The sequence below is a fragment of the Lemur catta genome, chromosome 1 (assembly GCF_020740605.2).
Source record: "Lemur catta isolate mLemCat1 chromosome 1, mLemCat1.pri, whole genome shotgun sequence".
NCBI classification, from domain to species: Eukaryota; Metazoa; Chordata; class Mammalia; order Primates; family Lemuridae; genus Lemur; species Lemur catta.
In genome coordinates, this window is record NC_059128.1 from 105,554,239 (window position 1) to 105,580,010 (window position 25,772).

The 25,772-nt window shown below is 38.9% G+C and overlaps 1 protein-coding gene across 1 annotated transcript in view; it reads left to right on the top strand.

Moving 5' to 3' along the window:
* Positions 1–1,606: 1,606 nt before the first annotated feature.
* ETFA (electron transfer flavoprotein subunit alpha) overlaps positions 1,607–25,772 on the top strand; it is a 69,955-nt gene continuing 45,789 nt past the window's right edge. The window contains exons 1-7 of the mRNA XM_045541912.1: positions 1,607–1,744; positions 15,177–15,323; positions 17,675–17,756; positions 17,860–17,942; positions 22,458–22,557; positions 24,289–24,399; positions 25,059–25,160. Coding sequence (XP_045397868.1) covers positions 1,706–1,744; positions 15,177–15,323; positions 17,675–17,756; positions 17,860–17,942; positions 22,458–22,557; positions 24,289–24,399; positions 25,059–25,160 — 664 coding nt within the window. The 5' untranslated portion in view covers positions 1,607–1,705. The remainder of the gene's footprint in view (positions 1,745–15,176; positions 15,324–17,674; positions 17,757–17,859; positions 17,943–22,457; positions 22,558–24,288; positions 24,400–25,058; positions 25,161–25,772) is intronic.

A 25,772-nucleotide genomic window follows, 5' to 3' on the forward strand; every position in this document is an offset into this window, starting at 1 on the left:
AGTCATTTATTAATTTGTTGATTCATCCAACAAATACTGATTGGATGCCTACTATGAGCCAGAACTGTGCTATGTGTTGTGGACACAAAATTTAAAAAGTAGGACATATTCTCTGCCCTTACAGATCTTGGTTAGACAGACAAGTGACCAGGTTATTACAACCCACGTGACAATTGCTACAATAGGGGAAGCACAGGGGGAAATAGAAGCACGTGGAGAAGGTATCCAATTTGGAGTTAGTGTGAGGAGGGAAATCCAAGCTGAAATTTCAAGAATGAATAAGTATTCACCAGTTGTAGGAGTAAAGGGGAGAGAGGAGGAAGAGAGAATGGGGAGGCAGAGGGAGCGGGGCATTGGAGGAAATGAAGGAAGTTCTGTATGGCTACTGGAGGGTGAGAGGGGGAAAGGATCACAGCTTTGTACAGGGCTTAGAATTCGTGTTAAAGGTTTGGATTTTATCCTAAAAACAATGGGGAGCCATGGAGATATATTAAACAGGTCAGTGACATCACCAGTTTGCTCTTTTGAAAGAGCTCTTCTGTTGGGAAGAATGGATTGGGGTTGGAGAAGACTGGAGGCTGGGAGGACAGTAAAGAGGCGACTGCAGCAACCCCAACACAGAGCCGGGTAGAAGAGAGCCGTGGATGGATTTGGGGGCTGTTTTGGATGTGGAATTGCTAGGGCGTAGTGACCGACAGGATAGGGAATGGGAGAGACAAAAGAGTCAGGTATGACTTCTAGGTTTCTGGCCTGAGCAGCTGGGTGGAGGTGGAAGGCGCTCCCTGAAAAGGGAGTACAGAAGAATTAGGTCTGGAAAAGAACGCCTGGTCAGCTGAGGACAAGCGAGTAGAGGACTCAAGGACATTCTGAGTAGACGCCCAGCAGAAGCGGACATGTGGTTCAAAGGTCAGGAGAGATTTGGGAGCCATCAGCATTGAAGCCAACGTGTGGGTGGGACTGCCTAGTATAGGTAGAGTGGGGAGAGAAGAGGGTCAGAGTGGGCTCCAGTTGTTCTGTCTCCTGCAAGCGGCACACAGAATTCTGCCCCTTGTCTTCGGATCTTACCATCATTTTCCTTCCCTGTTAGTGCCCACGCGGTTCCTTCTAAACTCCAGCTCAACTCTCACCAACTGAAGTGAACTCCTGCCCCCAACAGTAATGCTATATTTGTATGGATGTTTCCTGCAGTCTCGTGAGTTTCCCAAGGGCGGGACATCTTGCTTTTATTACATCCCCGTCACCTGCCAGGGTGATAAGCACATTACAATCGTAGCGCTGATCCCGTGAAGAAATGAGTGGGCCAAAGAATGAACTGAGTGAGAGGGAGGCTTCATGCGGAGGCCGGGAAGCCGAGATGGGAGGTCGCTCCGACGGCGCTGCCCACCGCGCGGCGGAGAGCCCGCCCGAGCTCCGGCACCCTGAGCCGTCCCGGCTCTACTCTGCGGCTGCGCCGGCGGGCGTCGCCCAGGCCGCCTGGAATCGCCTCACCTTTGCCCCACTCCCGCGGCCCTCCCCTGACTGCCCGTCGCCCCCATTGGCTGCGCGACCGCCCAATGGGCGGGCGGGGACCGCGGCTTGCTCTCCCGGCCTCGGACGTCTGTTCTCGTTTGCGCGTCTCGCGAGCGTTGGGGTGACTGGCGGAGGCCGTGCTGCCAGGTTCGGCTCTCGGCGACTGCGAGGCTGGGGTGCAGCGAGAGCGGAGACCATGTTCCGAGCGGCGGCTCCGGGGCGGCTCCGGCGGGCGGTGAGTCCGGACGGGGAGGAAGAGCCCAGTGACGGCCCAGCCTCAACCTGCCACCCTGAGAGGGTCAGGGCGCAGGGCACCGGCTCCTATACACCCGACTAGCCCTTGCGCCCGCAGGTCCATCGCGGCCTGGGGGTCGGGCCCGAAGTTCTGGGGCCTGCCCTTGACTCCTTCCGGGCTGCTAGCTCTGGGCAGAAGTCAGAGGTCAGGGTAAAGGGGACCCAGAGCATGAACGTGCGCCTCTGCTGCCCCTCCTCCGCGCTCACCCTCTCCCCAGCCACTTCCCACCGTTCCTCATTCACTCTTGGCACTTTCGGTTCTCCAGGTCCCCCACACTTGCTTCCACACGCGACCAAAATGTCGCCGCGGGGATGCCTTCTTGGGGAGAGTTTAAAGCCTGGATTCCTCCTGGAAGCCAACGTTTTTGGAAGCATTAAACAGTTTCACTGGGCGTCTAGTGCCTGCTCGGACCTACTCACTGTCAAGGGCAGGGGTTGGGTGGCAGGGAGGGCGGTGTGCTTATGGAAATGCGCTCTGTCTTATGGAGCAGTGCTGAGTTTAAGTGTATGTGTAAAGCCAATGATCCAATTTGACAGCTTTAGCCAGTTTCGAAAGGCAGAAGTCTTTTTATAATGCAGACTGACCTGCTTTTAAACCAGCAGATTGTAGGTTAAGTAGCCAGGGAACTGTTGACAGTGGTACGTTTTTGATGTTTCAGTAGTGACAAACCACATTTCTTCTATTGTGAGAAGTACTGACAACAAATACATTTCTATCCTAATAGTGTGATAAAATATATCGTGGATCCTGTAGATTTCCTGAAGTACACTTAGGTTACATGAGAAACAAGATTGCTAAACTCGGGTCAGAGACTTTCCTGGTGTTTTGTACCTTTTCTACAATTTTGTGTGTGTGTGTGTGTGTGTGTTTGTGTGTGCCTATGTGTTTTCCTATCCACAACTGAGACTTTTCTTCCTGAGATACAGCTGACGTTCGCTCTAGATGTCTGTAGACATCTTTTTGTTTATGCTTGTTTCTTGTTCCATAAAAAATCCTGAGACCCTCTTCCTCTAAAAAGTTAAAACCCACATCTTTCAGGTCAGTGTTCTGTCTTTCTCTCAGGGGAGCTTTTTTTTTCTTCTTCCTAGAGGATCTAGACATAAACAAGTTAAAGTCATGAATTTGGGAAAATTCATGGAACCAGAGCCAGACTTGCAGAAGAATCCTTGTCTTTGCAGTAGTTGGAAGACAGTTTTACAGACAGGTTACGAGTTTGGCATAACTGAAATGATAATTGTGCTAGTGGTGGGGAATTTAGGACTCAGTAATTTTGTAGAGCTAACAGAAGTAATGGAATGATTAGTTTAAGTAATTCTTATTATCCACACAGTTGGCCAGTATACAAAGACAGTATTTTCAAATCTTCATTGTGGTTTCCAAGGACTTTGACCTTGACTTATTTTTAAAATTTGAAATAGGGTAGCTGCTTTAAAGTCTTTAAGGACATTTGAGGGATTTGAATTTCAAACAAGAGAAATAGTGGGTACCCTTCGAAAATGGACACATAGAGATACATATACACATATTTAACTTTTTAAATTTTGAAATCATTTCAAATGTACAGAAAAGTTGCAAGAATAGTACAAAGAATTCTCAAAATCCTTCCCTAAATTTCACCACCTATTAACAGTTTGATACATTTCCTTTATCTCTATGCATATATACATATTGCTATCTTTCTGAACCATTTGAAAGTAAGTTGCAAACATGGCCTTTACTCCTAAATAATTCAGTGCATGTTTTAAAAGAACAAAGGTTCACTTTTCTAACCGTACTATACTTGGCAAAATCGGGAAGTTTAACAATGATACAATGCTATTTTCTAATCTACAGACATTCAAATTTAGCCAAGTGTCTCATTACTATTGTTTATAGCAATTCTCTTATTCTAAGATACTCCAGATGCCTTACATGGAGTTTTCATGTGTCTTTAGGCTTTGTTAGGAAGGTTCCTCAGTCTTTCTTTAGCTTTGATGACACTGAAATTTTTGAAAAGTATAGGCCTCCTGTTTTATTGACTGTCACCCAATTTAGGTTTATCTGATGTTTCCTCATGATTAGAGGTTATGTATTAGCAGGAATATGGCAACAGTGATACTGTGTTCTCAGTGTGTCATATTAGGAGCCACATAATGTTGGTTTAGCCCATCATTGGTGATGTTAACTTTTAGGTAGTTGGCTAAAATGTTTGCCAGGTACTGTCAACTTACTACTCCTCCCTTTGTAATTTTTAACTAATTTTTGGGAAGATACGTTGAGACTATGTAATTCCCCTGTTTCTCATGAGACTTTTACCCACTAGTCTTAGCATCTATTGATGATTCTTACCTGAGAAGTGATTACTTTGATGCAAAATGGTGATTTTCTAATTCCGTCATACCTTCTACATTTATTAGTTAGCATTCTTCTATAAGGAAGAACATTCCCTTCTTTCTTATTTAAGTATTTATGGATTCATGGATCCTTACTTAGTAGGTTAAAATCTGTTACTACTTTTATTTATTTTTATGCTTAAGTTGTCTGATATTTGTAATGTGGGAGCCCATTCAATCTGGCTCCTGTTTGCATGTATTTATGATGCCATAAAGTCAAAATAGCTAATCTCAGATCCCTACTCTTGAAATTTAAAAAAAATTTGTTCTGTAGCTAACCATAAATACATTTAGGAAGAAGATACACTTCCCCAAAAACATGTTTTTAAAAATAGAGTTAAGAATAGTATTTAGGCTGGTCATGGTGGCTCATGCCTGTAATCCTAGCACTCTGGGAGGCCAAGGCAGGAGGATTGCTCGAGGTCAGGAGTTCAAGACCAGCCTGAGCAAGAGCGAGACCCCGTCTCCACTAAAACATAGAAAGAAATTATCTGGACAACTAAAAATATATAGAAAACATTAGCCGGGCATGGTGGCGCATGCTGTAGTCCCAGCTACTCTGGAGGCTGAGGCAGGAGGATTGTTCGAGCCCAGGAGTTTGAGGTTGCTGTGAGCAAGGCTGATGCCATGGCACTCTAGCCCGGGCAACAGAGTGAGACTCTGTCTCCAAAATAAAAAAATAAAAGAATGGTATTTAAAAGATTATTTTAAGCTGTTACTGCAACAATGTGAATCTAGTTAGCACTACTAAACTGTACACTTAAAATGGTTAAGATGGTAAATTTTATGTGTTTTTTGCCACAATTCTTTAAAAAAGAAAAAGATTATCTTAAACTGTTAGAATGTTAGTTCAGTGACTTGCTTCTGTTATCTAAGTTCCATTTTCAGTTTTGACTGTTTTGTGCTGTTGAGCAAAGTCCTTCATCTTTGTAGGGGGAATGTTCTCAAAGTCATCTGTTAACAAAGGTAGTTCTTACATCTACAATAAAAAGCTAGAGAACACACTAAGAAGAAAATAGGCAGGCATTTGCAATTAGTTGACATTCTTGCAGGGATATTAATCTCAATTATTGTTATTAATTTGCTTTTGAAATTTGCTGACTAATAAGAAGATGCCAAAAAATATTTTATGTGGAGAGTGAAGCAACGCTTTCAAGGTCGTTTGAGTGCTATTGTTAATCTGTTTATTGCCAGACCAGAAAGAATCAGTATTCAGAAGCTATGAAACTGGTATGAGGACTATGGCATTTTTCAGAGTCCACTGCGTAGCATTAATGAATGAGATTGAGCTCTATAATTTGCATGCAAATTTTAACTTCTTTTGAAAGAAGAAAGAGAGCCAACTTTGGTGTGGTTCTAAAAGAAAATTTATTTCATAAGGTGAATTCAGTAAAAATATGCTGCCTGCCAATGTGTCTACTAAGAGTCTTGTCTGTTTTTAAAGTGAAGTAAATTAACTGTTTTTAATATTATAATCAATGTCATATGAGATTTCTAGTCATGATTAAAAACTGCTGTATTTTATTACTAAAGAGGTTAAAGTTTAAGTATAGAAATGTAATATATATTTTATTATTACAAAATGTGTGTTAAGGTAGGGATAGATGACTTCATATATTATTTATCCTTTTGAGTGGGACTTGGAAAGATTTTATAGCTTATTCTTGCCTTTTTTTTTCCAAGTTAAAAGCAAAAAGAGGTTTATTTAAGTGAAACAAGGCAGGCACAGAAAATCAAATATCTCATATTCTTACTCATAAGTGGTTGCTTAAAAAATGTGTACACATGGATGTAGAGAGTGGAATGATAGCAAATGGAGACTTGGAAGGGTGAGAGAGTGGGAAGGGGGATGGATGATAAGGAATTAGTTAATGGGTACAATGTACATTAATTGGATGGTGGATACTCTAAAAGCCCTGACTTGACCACAATACCATCTATGCATGTAACCAAATTGCACATGTACCCCATAAATTTGTGCTAATAAAAAAACTTTTGTTTCCAAGGAGGGTTGGGGTGGGGGTGTAGGTTAAAATATTCTTACTGTACTACTTTAGGTTATGAGTGGCTTTGTAAGGGTAAAGGAAGTTGGGAATTAGGTTCCAGCTTTTTTTCTTTTTCTAACATCTGTGGTAGTTTACTATGTGAACATACAGTTGAACTCTCAGCAGGAACTCTGAAAAGCAAAAGCAATGTCAAAAACTATTGAGGTTGAAGCAAGGTGTGATGGTGTGCACCAGTAAGACCCAGCTACTCAGGAGGATGCGGCAGGAGGGTTGCTTGAACTCAGTCAGGAGTGCTAGGCCAGCCTGGGCAACATAATGAGACCCTGTCTCAAAAAACAAAACCAAAGAACCAAAACTGTTGAGGCTGAATAAGAGAAGGACCAAAATGTGTTCCTTGGACTTAGCTATAATAAAGTTGTTGGTAACTTTGAAGAGACTAGTTTCAATGTTGTGGAAGTGAAAGCCAGTTTGGTGTGAATAAAGGAGAAAAACGGAGGTAAGGCAGTAGAGTTGGTGTCTGTGGACTTTATTTTCAAGAAGTTTGGCTCTGAAAAGGTGCAACGAGGATTATAACCTCTTTAAACCCTGCCCACAAGTATACAAAAGTATACTACTCTTAATATCTCATAAAGGCCAATCAACTTTATGTGAGTGTGTAGCTAGTATGAGAAAAAACTTATCACATTTTACTTTTCGGAACCAAGTCTAATCAGTAGTCTAGATAAGTTCTCTAAAAGCATGGTGGGGTATCCATTTTTGTGATTTAACAAATTTATGTACTGTTCAGGTACCCTATACGTGCTTAGGTGATTAAGTTGTCAATGACATTTGGGGAAACTTCTTCACTTAGTCACTAAATATTTATTGAGTGCCAGCTATGTACCAGGCACAGACATAGGTACTGAGTTCACAGTGGGGAATAATTCAGACATAGTCCCTGTCCTTGTGCAAATAGACTAAGGAAGAGAGACATTGAACATATTTTAAGTGTGATCAATGTTACAGAAAGAATGGGTAGAGGGTGTTTGGGAGAGTATATGAAAGAGGTTTAATCTAGTTAGGAGGCTGGAAAACACTGAAAGGATATCTGTGAAATTATTTTGTAAATTGAGGTGCTTTAAACTATTGTTATTGCATGATAAAGTAATACATAAAGGTGAAGAATTTTCTTTAGCTAAAAACGTCACTTCATTTTTGAGTTTTGTCTATTTTAAATAATTGTTTATCATTTTAATTCTGTTCATATCACATGCCTTCTTATTAGCTCTGTATTTTGCTTTTTTTTTTTTTTTTTTGAGACAGAGTCTCCCTGTGTTGCCCAGGCTAGAGTGAGTGCCGTGGCGTCAGCCTAGCTCACAGCAACCTCAAACTCCTGGGCTTAAGCAATCCTACTGCCTCAGCCTCCCGAGTAGCTGGGACTACAGGCATGCACCACCATGCCTGGCTAATTTTTTCTATATATATATATTTTTTTAGTTGGCCAGATAATTTCTTTCTATTTTTAGTAGAGACAGGGGTCTCACCCTTGCTCAGGCTGGTCTCGAACTCCTGACCTCGAGTGATCTACCCACCTCGGCCTCCCAGAGTGCTAGGATTACAGGCGTGAGCCACTGCGCCCGGCCTGTATTTTGCTTTTTTAATATGGCATTATTTTCAGGGTTAAACTAGAAACAGAAATGAAAGCATCAGTCACATTAGTTTGATTATTCAAAATTAAAAAGAAAAGTTAAGAGTCCATGTGGAGTCTGCCTAAAGTAAGGTGAAACATGCTGAAGGGGCCCTGGAAATTAAGAAAAACTAATTCTGGAGTAACTGGACACAATGTGTAAAGGAAGATCTACAGCCTCCTTGTTTTAATTCCTGACAATTCTGAAGGGCCAGCTCCAGGGCTCCCTTGGAATCAGCTGAGCTCTTTGTTGTGGCTGTATTGCAGTTCAACTTCTCTCATTGCCCAGTCCTACTCCTTGATCTTTTCACTGTTTCCATAGCTTTGCCTTTTCCAGAATGTCGTATAGTTGGAATCACACAGCATGTAGACTTTTCAGACGGGTTTCTTTCACTAAGTAGTACACAGTTAAGGTTCTTCCATGTTTTTTCATGGCTTGATAGCTCACTTCTTTTTACTGCTGAAAATATTTCTTTGTATGGATATTTATTTATCTGTTCACACACTGAAGGATATTTTGATTGCTTCCAGATTTTGGCAATTATGAATTAAGTTGCCATAGACAGGTTTTTACGTGGACATAGATTTTCAGCTCATTTGGGTACATGCAAAGGAGGGCAATTGCTGAATTGTATGGTAAGAGTATGTTTAGTTTTGTAAGAAACTGTCTTCCACGTGACTATACCATTTTGCATTCTCACCAGCAGTGAATGTTGTTCTACATCCTTACTAGCATTTGGTATTATGTTTTGCATTTTGGCCATTTTAATAGGTGTGTAGTCATTGTTTTACTTCGCAGTTCCCTGCATATGATGTTGAACACCTTTTCATATGCGTATTGGCCATCCAGTAGTTTCCTTGGTGAAGAGTCTGTTCAGAGCCTCTCCATTTTTTGATCAGGTTATTCATTTCTTATTGTTGAGTTTTAAGAGTTCATCGTATATTTTAGATAACAGTCTTTTATCAGATATGTATTTTGCAAATATTTTTTCTCAGTTTTGGCTTGACTTCTCATTCTTTTGATGAAGAGGTTTTTTAAAAAGAATGTTCAGTTCATTTATTGGGCATCTCCTCTGCTAGTTACTAAAGTAGAGGCTGGGGTTCTAATGGTAAAAAAAAAAAAAGTGGCCTCTATACTCAATATCGAGTGGGGAAGACAAGACAATCAAGTGCTAGAATGATAAGTGTCATAATGAAGGCGATTACAGGGTACCATATTGGTGCTAGTGAAGCTAACTAGTCTGAGGAGATCCAAAAAAGGCTTTCACATGTAGGTAATGTTTCTTGAGCATTTAATATGCTCTAGGCACTATTTCAAGAGCATTATGTTTACTAATTTAATCCTCACAACAACTCCATGAAATTATTATTGTCATCCCCACTTTATGATCAGAGACCTGAGGTACAGAGAAGTTATGTTGGAGGTAGGATTCAAACCCAGGCATGGTGGCTCCAGAGCTTGTACTTTTTACCACTGCAACTGCACTGAGGCTTTTGGGGGGGGAATTGGCCTTTAAACAGAAAGCCTAAGGATGCTTAATGGGAAGTTAAATGGGTAACGGGAAGAGATCTTCTAGGCAGAGGGAACAATATGTGGGAAAGCTGGGAGTCTGAGAGAGCAGGGCAAGTTCAAGTATCTGAAAATAAGATATAAATGGAGTGGAGGATATTATGGTTAGGGAGGTAGATCAGGCCATAAAGTAAATGCCTGGTAAACCGACATAAGGAATCTAGTTTACCATATCCAAAGGGGGCAGGAAGCAATTGAAATGTTTTAAGCAGGGGAATAACATGTTAGATTTGTGTCATGGAAAGATGACTGAGAGAAATGGCTTGGAGGGAAGCAAAATTGTAGGTAGAGACAAATTGGGTTGAGTGTTAGGGTGGAAAGCTTAGTAGGTGCTCACAACCAGGGTGGAGAAAGATTTCTCACAAAGAGATTAGGATCTAAAGAAGTAAAAACATTTATTTTACCTTCTTAGAGGGGAGAGAGTGAAGGGAGGTGGGGAGAGCAGGGAGACGGTGTGGCATCCTAAAGAAAGAGAAGGGAGGTGCTGGCACTGAGGCCAAGTGGCATGCTGATTTTAAGGGGGATGAAGAGAAAAAAAATAATGATGGCTGTCAGTTTGATAGGAAAAGTGGCAGCAGGATGTCAAAGCCCAAGAGTTGGTTTCCCCACCTTTCCTTGGAGATGTGACTCTGCCTTCGAGGCAAGTTGGGTTGGGAGACTGTTGGAGTAATATAGAAGGATAATGGCCTGCACTAGGATACTGATATTGATGATGGAGAGAAGTGAATGGATTTAGGAGAAGCTCTATTTACAAGGAAGAATTGTGACAACTTTAGTGGTTGGGTGGATTTGGGGGTTGAGAGAAAACCCAGAGATGACTCTCAGATCATGGTCTGGGCAGCTTGGTAGAGAGTGGTGCATCCCCTGAAGATGTGTAGAGGAGGGGCAGTATGGGAAGGGGCAGGAGGAACAGAGGGGAAAGATGATTAAGGTTTGAATTTGCTGAGTTGGAAAGTGTTTGATGAGATAGGCAAGTTAAGCACTTAGATATGCAAATGTAACCTCATTATAAGTCTAGCACTTAGAAGAAAGAAATATGTATTGGAATATATATACACAATATATAAAATATATTTCAGTTGTGTGTGTGTGTATATATATATATATATATATATATACATTTATATATATAATTTGTGGATCATTCTTATATATGGAGTAAATTAAGCCGTGGAAGCTAGAAGGGCAAGTCAATAATTTTAAACATTGCTGAGAGAACAATAAGGTAAAGCCTGAAAGTTCTGTTGGTAATTTTGGTGAGGGCAGAAACCAGATGCAAGTAATTGAGGCATGAATGGGAGATAAGGAATTAGAGAAGGTGGTAGCTAGAGTGGAATGTGAGGTAGCTTTTAATTTGGGGATTGTTGAAAATTGGGAGAACTTCAAACATGTTTAAATATTAAGGAGAAGGAACCAGGGGACAGGGAGAGGTTGGAGACATTACTGAGTGGGGATTACAGAAAGAGTGTATGAGTAGATTTGAGAGAGTAGAATCTAGAGCCCAGGTGAGGGGATCAGACCCAGGAGGAAGGAGCCCACAGCAGCTTCAGCTTCCATTGTGATTGGGCGGAGACAGGAATTTCTACGTTGCATACCAGGAAGGGGAAGCAGGTCCCCACTGATGGCTTCAGTTTTCATTGTGAAGTAGGAAGTGAGGCTGTCTTCTGAGAGGGGCAGAATGTGTTGGCAGTTTGAAAAAGGTCAGGGGAGGATATTTGAAGTGGCTGCTATTGGAGAGTGACGGTGCCAACAAGGAAGCCATAGCAGCATTGCTAGGCAGTTTTGAGGGTTCAGGTATGGCATGGCACTGGCCTGCATTAATTAATTTTTATTTAAGTAGCAATGTTTGAAGAAGATTCCTTTCTGGGCAGTTACCTTATTAAGTATTTCAATAGTTATGTTTAAATGTTGAAGAATTTGGCTCCTTTTCCTCCCATAACTGTTGTTAAAAGAGGGTCCTAAAGCGTAGAGAGGCAATGGGTCATAAGGTAATAAAATGCAAAATTTTTTCCTTTAAAACCTTTTCAGTATTAGACATGTACTTTTTGACTCTCTCGTCATATTCAGTACCACTCTTCTACTTAAAATAGGATTTTACAGTTACAAAACTTTTAGAGCTGGAAAAGAGGCCTTTGAATCATATTTTTCTTTTCTTTTTGACCAGTGCTATTTTTTTTTTTTAAAGCAGGAGAATATTTGCCAAATGGAGTCTTACAGGAATGATCCATATATAAAATAGCTAAAAATGATGGTGCTTTGATGTGAGCTGATAATTAAGAACTCAAACGCTGGAGTCAGACTACCTGGACTTAGAATAACCTGGCTCTGCTCCCTACCTATGTAGCCATGGAGCTCTTCCTCATCTATAAAGTCAGGGTAATAATAGTACCCGCATCATAGGATTTTTATGAGTTTTAAATAAGATACTATGTATAAGACTGCTTAGTACAGTGCTCTATCAATGTTAATTTGGTTAAAGCATAGCTGGGGGGGGGCATTCTAGCTGCCCTGCATGGCTGGTCCCCACCTTATCCTATGTCATGACTCCTGAGGTGCCTTCCTGTAACCATTCTGTGGAGTATGATTTGAAAGTCTCCAATCTAGTTCATCCCCCTCAATTTGCGAATGAAGAAACTGGGGTCTAGACTGAGGAATAACATTTTAAAGGTCACAGTCTAATTTATTCTGCTCTAGGCTCCATACAACCTTTGATGCTGAATTAAGCTGCATAACCATGCCTAAATGCTCTAGCTTCTCTCTAGGTAGTATCTGAGAAATGGAAGGTAGAGCATTGAGTTAGAAGGAAGCTTAATATTTTAAAAATTATAAAGGAGTCAATAAAATAATATAGAGTGCCTTTATGATGTATACAATGCTTAGTAAAAATTGATATCTGAGTGGGTCCTTAAATATGTTCTTTTGCTGTTTACTCTTATAAATCTAATTTTAAGCAGTCTTCTAAAAAGAATATACAGTCTCCCACTGGAAGTTCTAAAAAGCTTGATAGTTCCTTAGAACTATTCAATTTATCTTTCGATAGAACTGTAATTTACAGCAAATATGGGCCTTCTGCCACCAAATCTTGGATTTATTCTTCAACTGGTGATGGGAATCTCATAATTTTTATGGTAAATGATTTGTGAAACATAATCAAAAATATGGTGTCTGATATATATTGGTAATAAATAGTTTGTTACTGGCAATTCTTGTGAAATGTGATTTAAATCATAAATTATGCCATTGGGTCTTAATTACAAAGTCCTTTACAAGATATGGTGCTCTTCTGATTAAAAAAGAAAAAAGTACCATGTAATTAATTCTATTAATAGTGAAATATATTAGAAAAGAAACATTGTGTTAGATTCTGGGGATACAAAAATGAATAGGCGTGATATTTGCTTTCTAAGAACTCTCATTCTATCCCAGGAATTGTGAATTGTTGTAAATTGCTACAACTTTTCTGAAGAACAGTGTGTTAGTCATTATTAGAAGCCTTAAAAGTATGCCTGGTCTCTTGATCTAACACTTCTACTTCTAGGAATTTGTCATGGGAAAAGAATCTTAAGATGTGCATAAAGATTTCTACTCTTAACTTTACCTCCTTTTTTGAGAAAATTTTTATTTGTAAAGAAGAAAAAGTTATACAAATAGGTACATGATTTGGCAGCAACAAAAGTCTCATTTTCTCCCCTCTCCTTGCTACCTTTGAGTAAAAAAAGGGAGGAAAAGGACAAGAAATGTCATCCATTGCTACATAATGCAGTGATTCCTTTCTCTGGCATATCCTACGATGGTGTCCTCCTTTTCCTCCTCCCACCCTCAAGGTGGTATGGGTCTGGAGGTGTTCCTACTCCTGGGAGTCTCTGTAGGATTGGGTTCCTTGGGAGTAGAGGGGGTTTAGAGAGCTGGCTAGAAGGTTGGGGATAAAGTAGAGGTAGATAGTCTAGGGGAAGGAGGGTTTATATCTTGTTGAGGTTGCATAGATTCTGGCTTTGTCTCCTGTGGAAGAGAGCAGCCTGAGTAAAGTCTAGCCAGGTTCCAATCAGAAGACCAGAAGGACCTCTCGTCTGTTGTGGGTGAGTGTGAAGATGTGGCTATAAGGATGATCTCTCATTGTTTTTTTTTTTTTTTTTAAGACAGAGTCTCACTCTGTTGCCTGGGCTAGAGTGAGTGCCATGGCATCAGCCTAGCTCACAGCAACCTCAAACTCCTAGGCTCAAGCAATCCTTCTGCCTCAGCCTCCCGAGTAGCTGGGACTACAGGCATGCGCCACCATGCCCAGCTAATTTTTTCTATATATATTTTTAGTTGTCCAGATAATTTCTTTCTATTTTTAGTAGAGACAGGGTCTTGCTCTTGCTCAGGCTGATCTTGAACTCCTGACCTCGAGTGATCCACCCGCCTCGGCCTCCCAGAGTGCTAGGATTACAGGCACGAGCCACCACACCCCGCCTTCTCATTGTTTATAATAAAAAAAGTTGCTAATAACCCCAGTGTCTGCGGAGACTTATTAAACTGATATGCCCATATGCTATGCAGAGAAAAAGGTAAAGAATATTAAAATATAGCAGTTGATATTTATAATTGAAAAAACATAATTTATAAAAACTGTATAGTAATTGTATAACCAGCACCATTGTCTTGTACCAGGCTTCCTTTCATTGATACCCTTCCTTGTAAGTTTCCAGCTCTGGGTAAATTTCATACTGTGCTCTCTTCACTCCAACTCTGGAGTTTAAGATTATACCGAATTAAGCCACACAACCATGCCATTTGATCCACAGTGCCTCTTTTTCTCATTTCTATTTTCCACAAGGGTAATTCCAAAATTTCTTCTTTCCTCATTCCTGTGGTGCCATTTCTCATCTTTTCACATGACAGGAACATCTAAACTTCCTTCCTTTCCTCCACTTGACTCTGTACTTCATGATCTGTAGCATTCAATGGTTTGGATCTCTTCACTATCTGAAAAACTGTTCTATCTTATAATTGTATATGACCAAGTCTTATTTCCTGTGGAATCTTTGAACATAGGGACCATTTCTTGTTCATCCTTTGTGTTCCTGGTGTTTGAAATTATTCCAGATGACCATGAATGATTGGTGGTCTCTTGATAGTTTACAGTAGATAGGGCTGGATATTAGTTGGCTCCAAGAGATTGTCTGCAAGTTTCCTTTTCTTTTTTTTAATTTAGTAGCACATTTGAACAGTTGAAACCCCAGCAAAATTGCTGTTTAGTATCCTATTTTAAAAACAGATTTTCATTATCAATTATTTTGGTATTGATTGTATTTTGCCTGAAGCAATAGAAATCAGCTTCAGTAATTTATTTCAGACCCATTGCTTCTGGATATACTGTACTCCTTAGTAGGAGTGTAGTATGTAACTGAATGTTATTGATAGTAGAATTTGACCAATTCCTATTTAGGTAATTAATATGTTCTCTCTAAGGATTTTAAGTTTAGCTGTATAGCAATTTCTCATTAGATAAGATTAGTGGGAAAGTTGTTTTGGAATAATTAAATTATTTTTAACAATAGATAGCTAATTTGCATTTTCAGTTTCTATTAGGTGAGAGTATTAGTACAGTCATAGACACAAATAGCTTGGTTTTTGCTATTGAGTATTTTAATACATAAATTTATAGAATTGAGTGTTGTGTACAGAATAGTTTTCTTTAAAGCACACATGCTTAACAATTAGAGAAAAAAACTGAAGATAAAAAACCTAAGATATTCTTTTCCTTTTCTCTTTTTAGGCTTCGTTGCTACGATTTCAGAGTACCCTGGTAATAGCTGAGCATGCAAATGATTCCCTAGCACCCATTACTTTAAATACCATCACTGCAGCCAAAAGTCTTGGAGGTGAAGTGTCCTGCTTAGTAGCTGGAACCAAATGTGACAAGGTGAGAAATTTTTAAGGTCAGCCATAGCAAATATAATCTCCATCAAAAGACAGGGGAAAGATGGCAACAAAGAATTATGCTGAGGACTATAACCCAAACTGGGCTCTAATCCTCATTAAATGGCCAGTGTCACAACTATTGCTATGTGTGAAAAAGGAACTAAAAGGTTTGCTCAGTAAGCATTTTATCTTTTGAAATGAGTTATAATACTTGATTTAGTTGCACTGGCACTATCATGTACCATCAGGTACCAAGTAGAATGATAGTATTTGAGTTCTCTTAGAGGTTAATAGCTGATCCCATTTTTGTGTTGATGAATATACTTGCTAATTGCTTCTAATTCCTGAAAGTGGTAAATCTGGACAAAGTATTATGGGTGTTAATTTTTAATTGGTAGAAGAATTCAAATGTAAGTATTAACCTTTCCAAACCATAGCTGGTACTAAAAGATATTCTTGGTTTTTGTTGTTGTTGAAGTAAGACGATGATAGCTTTGGAAACTAACCCCCTGGAAAGGTGCTATAATATGATTTGCAGGGTTAGTGCCCCTGGGCTGAAGTATATAGTAGGTGATTGCTTCAGTTAAGCTTGCACAACTTGAGCCACCAGTTTCCTCTCACATAAGTATGTAGTTGGGGGCTTAAACCTCACAGAGGAATAAATTTGGAGAGAGTATGTTTCTTTTTTAAAGGATTTTATTTATTTTTTATTGAATAATCGATGCAGAGCATGTGATAATGTAGGTTCAGAATGCTGGTGTTGCTTCTGTCTAATTTCTTAAATGAAAATCCGTTATCTTAAAAGAAATGTTTTCTAGCAGGTTTAGGATTAGTTATGTGGATTTCTTTATCTAATTCCTGCTAACAGCTATTGAATCTTTTACAGTTAATGTTAACCACAACATATGATGATACGGCTACTATCTTTTTTAGTTGCTCTGTCTTCAGATATATACAAATTCTGGCTTTGTTTGTTTTGCTGTAATTTTAAATAATTATTGTAATATTAGTTTAAAAATATTTGAAATGATTATTTATTTATATTATTTTGAGAAAAACAGAAATCATCTCTGCTCAGTTACTATTTTATCATGTCACATTCTAATTTTAAAGAAAAACAACTAGTACCTGTATAAAGAGACTGTTAATAGCCTAGGCAGAGTTCAGTTTTATATACTGTTTTCTTTAGCTATTTATTCTAAACAGCAAATAAGTCTTCTGTGGAGAACCAGAAGTTTTTGCCAATAAAGGAAAAGATAGTTTCAATGGGAAAATTCTGTCCCGTTTTATATCCCAGGCTGCTATACAACTACTTTGCAGTTAACTGGGTTTTTTAAATTGGAAATTCTCTCAAAGTTAGAGAAAGTAAATGCAGATGTATCCTCTGTGGTGTAAGATGGTGTGCTGCAGAATGCTCATTTCAGCAGAGGTATTTTCGCACCGTATCTTTTCTTCAGTGAACGTTGTTGCAACCTTACAGTCCTTTGCGGAGAGCAGGAGGCACAGCCTTTTATGCCCACTTATCAATGAATCAGTATGGAGGTAAACAAGGAGACAGAAGATAATATGACTGACATCACTCTGCTAAAGCAGAAGCCATTCATGCTGTATTAGAGATACTTAAAAAGGAGAATCTAATTGCCTTCTGTATACAGAAAGAAAATCTGAGTAGTCAGAAAGTTTTCTCAGAACCCCATCCTGATTCCGAACAGGAAAAATGAAGAATTAAAATAGAAAATATTTCGCTTTGTCATAGATAAATATATGTATATGGGCAAGAATTCAGTGGTTGACAATGGGCTATTAAATAAGATTTTCTCTATTGACCAGAGTTATTAATTTGAATATCAGCAGAAATTATTATTGCCAAGTCAAGTCCAATAGACTGTAAACTAGGATGGTTAAGTTCTGTTCTTTACTTCTAGGAAACCCCAAGTCTAAAATGTATTGCTGTGTTATTATTGCAGGAGAGAGAACCCCATTTTCACTATTTCTAAAATGATGAACTTACACTTGCATTGAACCAAAAGTAAAAAGCACAGTTTACAACTACATTTGAATGAAAAGCCATGTTGATTTGGTTTGTCAATTAGTACTTTCCTTTTCCAAAGCAGGAATTTTTGTTGAAATTCATGTGGTAGGACTATGTAAGGTCAATTGGAAGTAAGATCTATTGGCATAAGATATTCTTTGTTAGGAAATACTTTTCAATTTCTGAGTAGCCCTTTTGCTAATAAGAGTGATTTTTAGTGTCAGTCATTAAGATTTTACGCTCTGTTGAACTTTGTAGTGGTGGCTCTATTTGTATGTATCTGATAGATGGATAACTAGGAATTTATCTTTTAATCACAGGTTACACAAGATCTCTGTAAAGTAGCAGGTGTAGCAAAAGTTCTGGTGGCTCAACATGATGCGTACAAAGGCCTCCTTCCAGGTGAGGTTTTCCAGTGGAAAAAATGTAGTGTCTAAATTATGCTTGAATATAAGAACATGAAAATATCATGAAATGTGTTTTATCAATTGTGTTTAATTCTCAGAGGAACTGACGCCATTGATTCTGGCAACTCAAAAGCAGTTCAATTACACACACATCTGTGCTGGAGCATCTGCCTTTGGAAAGGTGAGAAGACTGAGAATGTAGAATCTGATGTCACTACTTTGAAGGGTTAGATTTCATTGTGCCGAAAATGTACAACACACTTTGTTTAGATAGCCGATCCTGATTTCTCTGAATTAATCTGGTAGTTTTTCTAAAAGATTTTACCATAATCTCTGTTAAAATGCCATTTTCAGGTTTTTAAATTTTGTTGTGGAGAAAACTCTATTTAGGCTGTTTTAAATTATCTTTGTTTACAAACAATGTTGAGTTCTGTGTGCGTGTGTGTGTGAAAATGTCATTCGTATTAGTAGCCTATCTTAAGAGATGGTTTATTTGGGTGACTGGTGGATATTTAGAAAGGTCGAATTCTGTCTACTTGAGGGGTTTGGAAAGGGCTGTATGGTCGTTGAAGATATTCTTAGGGTAAAGAAAGCTGTAATCCGGTCATGTGCACCATGGTGTGTCTGAAGAAAGGCCATCTATCAGATGAATAGTGGCCTACATGAAGTTAAAAAGGAGGGGTAAGGGGAGTGCAAGATGAGCAATTTGTCAGTGGACCTTTCTTGCTTTCTATGTGGCTACAGGTATTATCCTAGCTCCATTTTCTTTTATTTCATTTTTAATAAGCTATAGTTGTTAGTCTTTATTTTTACTTTGAAAAACTATAAGTTGTACACAAATATGTTCATATTAGAAAGGATGCATACAGTACAGCAGTATGTAGAGCAGGGTGTCAAAGTCCTACCTTCTGATTTCCATCTCACTCTTCCCTTTTCAGGAGTACAGCTGTTAACAATTGTATGTTCTTTTATGCCTCTTTCTATGGATTTTAAAATTGTAATGAGTGTGCAAATGTATATTTGTTACTTCTAAAATAGGATAATATGGCATGAATTGTTTTGTGACTAGTGGCTTTTATTTAAGAGTATGAGTTGAGGCCGGGCGTGGTGGCTCACGCCTGTAATCCTAGCACTCTTGGAGGCCGAGGCGGGCGGATTGTTTGAGCTCAGGAGTTCGAGACCAGCCTGAGCAAGAGCGAGACCCCGTCTCTACTAAAAATAGAAAAGAAATTATACGGACAGCTAAAAACATATATATATATAGAAAAAATTAGCCGGGCGTGGTGGTACATGCCTGTAGTCCCAGCTACTCGGGAGGCTGAGGCAGGAGGATTGCTCGAGCCCAGGAGTTTGAGGTTGCTGTGTGCTAGGCTGATGCCACAGCACTCCAGCCTGGGCAACAGAGTGAGACTCTGTCTCAAAAAAAAAAAAAAAAAGAATATGAGTTGAAAATATTAGCTTGTAATATGTCTATCTCTTTAAATTTATTTTTAACTTAGTTAATTTAGTTTTATCTATCTATTTATTTTCAGAGATGGGATCTCGCTATGTTGCCTAGGCTAGCCTTGAACCTTGAACTCCTGGGCTCAAGTGATCATATGGCCTCAGCCTCCCAAGTAGCTGGGACTACAGGCATGCACCACTATGCCTGGCTTGTCTCTTTTTTTATGGCTGCATAATAGTGACATTTAGCTTGTTTCTGATTTTTTGCATTTATAAAAAGAAAAAAAGAAAAAGAATTTGTAAGAGAATCTGCTTATCCAGATAACAATATTAAAGTAGTAATTCCTTAACCATTAAAAAAGGTGGTTCAGGAAAGAGTTACTTACTGAAGCAGGCTTTAAATACTGACAAATCTGTTTTTAAAAGTAGACATTTTCTAAACCTCTTATTTACCAAGTTAGAGCTATATTTAATGATTTTTTTTTTTTTTTTTTTTTTTTTGAGACAGAGTCTCACTCTGTTGCCTGGGCTAAAGTGAGTGCCATGGTGTCAGCGTAGCTCACACCAACCTCAAACTCCTGGGCTCAAGCGATCCTCCTGCCTCAGCCTCCTGAGTAGTTGGGACGACAGACATGAGCCACCATGCCCAGCTAATTTTTTGTTTCTATTTTTAGTTGACTAGCTAATTTTTATTTATTTATTTATTTTTAGTAGAGATGGGGTCTTGCTCTTGGTTAGGTTGGTCTTGAACTCCTGAGCTCAAGCGATCTGCCCACCTCGGTCTCCAGAGTGCTAGGATTACAGACGTGAACCACTGTGCCTGGTTGTATTTTTTTTTTTTTTTTTGAGACAGAGTTTTGCTCTGTTGCCCAGGCTAGAGTGCAGTGGCATGTTCATAGATCACTGCAACCTCGAACTCCTGGGCTCAAATAGTCCTCCTAGCTCAACCTTCCAAGTAGCTAGGACTTGTGCACTACCACACCCAGCTAATTTTTAAATTTTTTGTAAAGATGGGGTCTTGCTGTTACCCATGCTGATCTTGAACTCCTGGCCTCAAACGATCTTTTCTCCTTGGCCTCCGAAAGTGCTATAGTTACAGACATGAGACAGCACACTCAGCCTGTTTAATGGAAATTTTTTTTTTTTTGAGGCAGAGTCTCACTCTGTTGCTTGGGCTAGAGTGCTGTGGCATCAGCCCAGCTCACGGTAACCTCAAATTCCTAAGCTCAAGCGATCCTCCTGCCTCAGCCTCCCAAGTAGCTGGGACTACAGGCATGTGCCACCATGCCTGGCTAATTTTTTTCTATATAGATTTTTAGCTGTCCAAATCATTTCTTTCTATTTTTAGTAGAGACGGGGTCTCGCTCTTGCTCAGGCTGGTCTCGAACTCCTGACCTTGAGTGATCCTCCCGCCTTGGCCTCCCAGAGTGCTAGGATTACAGGCGTGAGCCACCGTGCCTGGCCATGGAATTTTAATTGTTTACCCAAACCTTTTATTTTGTGTGGGATCTTAACTTTTTCTAATTGTGGTTTTACAAAGTATAGCACTTTTCAGAAATTCTTTTGTCATGGTTGAAAGAGAATTACTATATAATGTAGGTAATGATAAAGTGAAAATTAGAAAACCTTTCCTATTGGCAATATAGCAGAAGGGAAATTGACTCAGGCTGTCAATAGTTGTTAGCATCAACTTATGTAGAAGTACTTATTAGATAGAGGGTTAGGGACAGGAGAGAAACAGAAGAAACAAAACCTCTGCTCTTGGGGGGGGTTATAAATCTCATTGAAGGTTATATAGTATGTATATTAGAATTATTTTAAAACAACACATATTAGTGCTAATTAATATAGTATAATTGTATATGCATGTGGGAGGGTGCAGAATAAAGGAGTAATTACAGGATAATACTGAGAGCAGTGTTAGAGAACAGGGAGAGTTTGGGAGCAGAATGGGGAGAGGAACTTGAATAATATATTGAGATTGTGCCAGCAAAGGGCACTTCTGTCACCTCAAGTTCAGGAGGTGCCATGGAGTAAACTGTGTAGAAAGCAGTATAGAATTCAGTTTTTCTGTTTGTGTAGTAAAAAGCAACATTTTACTTTTCAAAACACATTTACATTATCTGAAAGAACCTTGAGTCCAGAAAGAATGGATATTCAGTCTTCACTAACTGACTCTCCTCTGTTTTAGAGCCTGGGTTCATAGAACTTTAGCCTAGAAGTGTAGGGATTCTCTTGCCCTCATTGCCATATGAAGTAACTGAGACATGGGAATTGTGACTTTCCCCAGGATCCCTGCTAGTGAGAACAAAGTTAGCACGTGTCTATTTCAGAGATGTTATATGCATATGCAGGTAAAAGCATATCTATTTATTTTTGTTGCTCTTTTTTTTTTTTTTTTTTGAGACAGAGTCTTGCTTTGTTGCCGGGCTAGAGTGAGTGCCGTGGCGTCAGCCTAGCTCACAGCAACCTCAAACTCCTGGGCTCAAGCGATCCTTCTGCCGCAGCCTCCCGAGAAGCTGGGACTACAGGCATGCGCCACCATGCCTGGCTAATTTTTTCTATATATATTTTTAGTTGGCCAGATAATTTCTTTCTATTTTTAGTAGAGACGGGATCTCGCTCTTGCTCAGGCTGGTCTCGAACTCCTGACCTGGAGCGATCCACCCGCCTCGGCCTCGCAGAGTGCTAGGATTACAGGCGTGAGCCACTGCACCTGGCCTGTTGCTCTTTTTATACAGCTACACAGCTTGTTCTTCAGATTACTGTGTTGATCTTTTTTTATGCACCATCAATTTAAACAACAGGTGAAATGTCTGCTTTGAAATTTTTTCTTTCGTATACAATTAAGTAAATTATACAAGTATCTTTTTCAGGATTTTCAGGATTTCACCACTCTTCTAAATTTTTTTCTCTTTTGTTACCTAAATTCAATAATCTAAAACCATCACACTTTGTAATTGATGTTTATTGAAGTAACTATCATATCACATAACTCAACATAATTGAGTTAAAATGGCTTATTACTATAAAACTCATAAAACTTAACATAGAGTAATGGTAGGCACTCAATCTCTAAGACTTTTCAAAAGACTGTGCTTGAAGTTGCAATATGTCTAAAGATGCTTGTGAAATATAAAATATTTTAATTATGATTTCTATGGAATATACATTTGGAAGATGTCATTGCTGATAGTTTATAGCCATCCCTGAGTGTGTGTATGTGTAACTCACTGCTTTTTTTGCTTTTTAGAACCTTTTGCCCAGAGTAGCAGCCAAACTTGATGTTGCTCCAGTTTCTGATATCATTGCAATCAAGTCACCTGACACATTTGTGAGAACTATTTATGCAGGTGAGTACCCAAGGAAGATAATTAATCAACATGTTAAATTTTAGTAAAAAGCAGAAATTAATCTTGTAGATAGAATTTTATTTATTTATTTATTTATTTATTTATTTTTAATTTTTTTAAGACATGGGGTCTCACTCTTGCTCAGGCTGGTCTCAAACTCCTGAGCTCAAGCAATCCTCCTGCTTTGGCCTCCCAGAGTGCTAGGATTACAGGCGTGAGCCACCACACCCAGCCCATAATCTTATAGATAGAATTTTAAAACAAGCCATATAGTTGCTTTAAATGAACCATCTTAAAGGTTTCTGAGAAAAATCTCAGTCTAAAATTGCTGCTGGCCCATGACACGGCATTCTCTCTGATAGATCCTGAACACAGTTCTTTCCTGCCCGGTCATTCAGTTTGCAGAGTGAGATTTTTCCAGTGGTCAATAAAAATTAGATTTACTATTCAATAGATATTTTTAAGTGGCATCTAGAAGAGTAAAACTTTTTTTCTTTTTAATTGTATTCTCAGTCTTTGCTTCTCCTACTCCATGTCTGTCTGCATTAAGAAATTCATTTCAGTGTCTCTTTAGCTGACTGATCTATTGCTAAGCACACTGGTCTCTGGCCGGGTTGGAGAAGGCAGTGAACTCTATGTTCTTCCTGATTAAAGTTGTGTATTTCAATATAGATGGTCAGTTCTCAAATCAGACCTTTCATCTTCAGTAATGTTTGGGGGGAAATATTTGGTTATAGTTTAGTTCACTATTAATGTGATTGCTAATTTGTGAGAAATGTCTCAAATCCTTTAAAAATCTTGGCACATCTGTACTTGTTCTTAATGCCCTATCATGTTTTCACATATATCTTCTTTAGCATGCATAGTTGTTGCATTTTTTTTTTTTTTTGAGACAGTGTCTTGCTCATTTACTCAGTCTAGAGCAGCAGTCCCCAACCTTTTTGGCACCAGGAGTTGGTTTCATGGAAGACAATTTTTCCATGGACCCGGGGGTGGGGGAGTGGGAGAGTGGGGTGTCGGGGGTGGGGGAGGGTGGTGCAGAGCTCAGGCGGTGATGCATGGCCTATTTCCTAACAGGCCACAGACCAGTACCAGGCCATGCCCGGGGGTTGGGGACCACAGGTCTAGAGTACAGTGGCATGCGTCATCATAGCTCACTGCAACCTCAAACTCATGGGCTCAAGGGATCCTCCTGCCTCAACCTCTAGAGTAGCTGGGACTACAGGCGTGCGCCACCATGCCTGGCTAATTTTTTAATTTTTGTGGAGATGAGGTATCACTATGTTGCCCAGGCTGGTCTCAAACTCCTGGCCTCAAGTGATCCTCACATCTTGACTTCCCAAAGTGCTAGGATTACAGGCCTGAACTACCATGCCTGGCCATAGCTACATTCTTATTAAGTTGTGGCAGCTCATATTTTTGAGTTACTGATTATATTGTTTTTGGAGAAGGAAGCTTTGTTCATATTCCTTTTAGAAAGAGTGTACCTTCTTAGTGTGGTTGCCTGTTCCAGTTTCTTGCTTCCCGGCATATCAACACCTGTCCTGTATTTAAAGACATCCAGGGTTAAAATTAACTACTGTTATATTTCTTTACCATTATGGACTTCTTTTTCCTATACTTAGTAGAGTTATAAAACAGTGAGTTCACAGTTATTTCTTGCCTTGTCTTTGTGAAGTAAATTCAAAGCCTCTGTTTTGTTGGTTTTTAAAAATAAATTGTATCTTTCAGGAAATGCGTTGTGCACAGTGAAGTGTGATGAGAAAGTGAAGGTGTTTTCTGTTCGAGGAACATCTTTTGAAGCTGCGGCAACAAGTGGAGGTAGTGCCGGTTCAGAAAAGGGTGAGTGTTCATTTGGAGTTTTTTGTTTTTGTTTCTTATTTTTTTAGTTCATAGATTGTATTATAATAAGAGATGACCTCTGCTTAAATTTGTAATGCAGAGTATTTGAAATGAAAGTTCAATCTAAATGATATTCCCAAACTTATACAAAAATAAGAAATGCTTACAATTTATGTCTTTTTCACATCATCTTTGATACTTGGATAGCTGCTTTGGTAGATCAAGGGGGTGGGAGAGAGAGGATCCCTTAAGATTAATATGTGATAATTGACATTAAGGTTTTTTACTCTCGTCACTTTTCCTATTATAGGAATTCAGTATAATAGAATGTAATAATAGTAAATGTATAGAGGGTATTGTGCTTTAACACATACAGTATCTTATCTGAACCTAATAGAAATAGCGGTATTTAGTTTTTACAGATAGACTGAGAAAATTAAATAACTTCTCAAAAGTCATACAGCTAATGAGGTGAAGACTGGAATCTAGTTCCCTTAAGTCTTTCCACAGAGATAATGAGATTAGGAGCACAGAAAATTCACAAAAATTAACAAACTTAAATTTCATGAAATTATGTATTTGTGTGTTTCTGTTAAAAATAATCATTATAGAACTTGAAACCATAGTCATTGTTTCATTATATGTATCAATGTATGCAGCATCAAGTACTTCACCAGTGGGAATATCAGAGTGGCTTGACCAGAAATTAACGAAAAGCGATCGACCAGAGCTAACAGGTGCCAAAGTGGTGGTATCTGGTGGTAAGTGGAATATTAATTTTAAAAGATTATGGAAACTTAAAATACTTTGATTTTTTTTAAATAAATATTTGTATTTATTTTAGAGGAGCACAGATTTTTTCTAAATGTAAGAAGTTGGAAAGTTGCGAGTATTATTTCTGTTTTACCAATCAGGAAAATGAAATTATGAGCATAATACACAATTTGGGCTTTCCGTTGCACATCTAGTCACTGGCACCAGGGGGAGCATAGTATAAAATCTCTTGCATAGCTTTGCCACTGGTGTCATTTTATTATTGCTGGACTTCCACGTTATTCTGTAAAGTATGGTTGGCTTCTGAATTATAGAAAGAAATGGTTCGAATCTCAGGGCCATCTTGTGTATAATTCCCACATTTCCTTCTGCTTTGAAAGATTCCCATAGTTGTCCAGGTCTCTATGGATAACTCTTTGAAAGTTTTTTCACATTTAATATCAAAACTGTTCATATTGCATAAGACATGCTTCTTTTTGTATATTATACTCCTTATTAAAAAATAAATAAAATACCTTTTTTAGCCTCCTGACTTTTGAAAAAACAAAGACTGTGATGATTTTGAAATCTTCCCGAATTAAATATCAAATAAAATATTT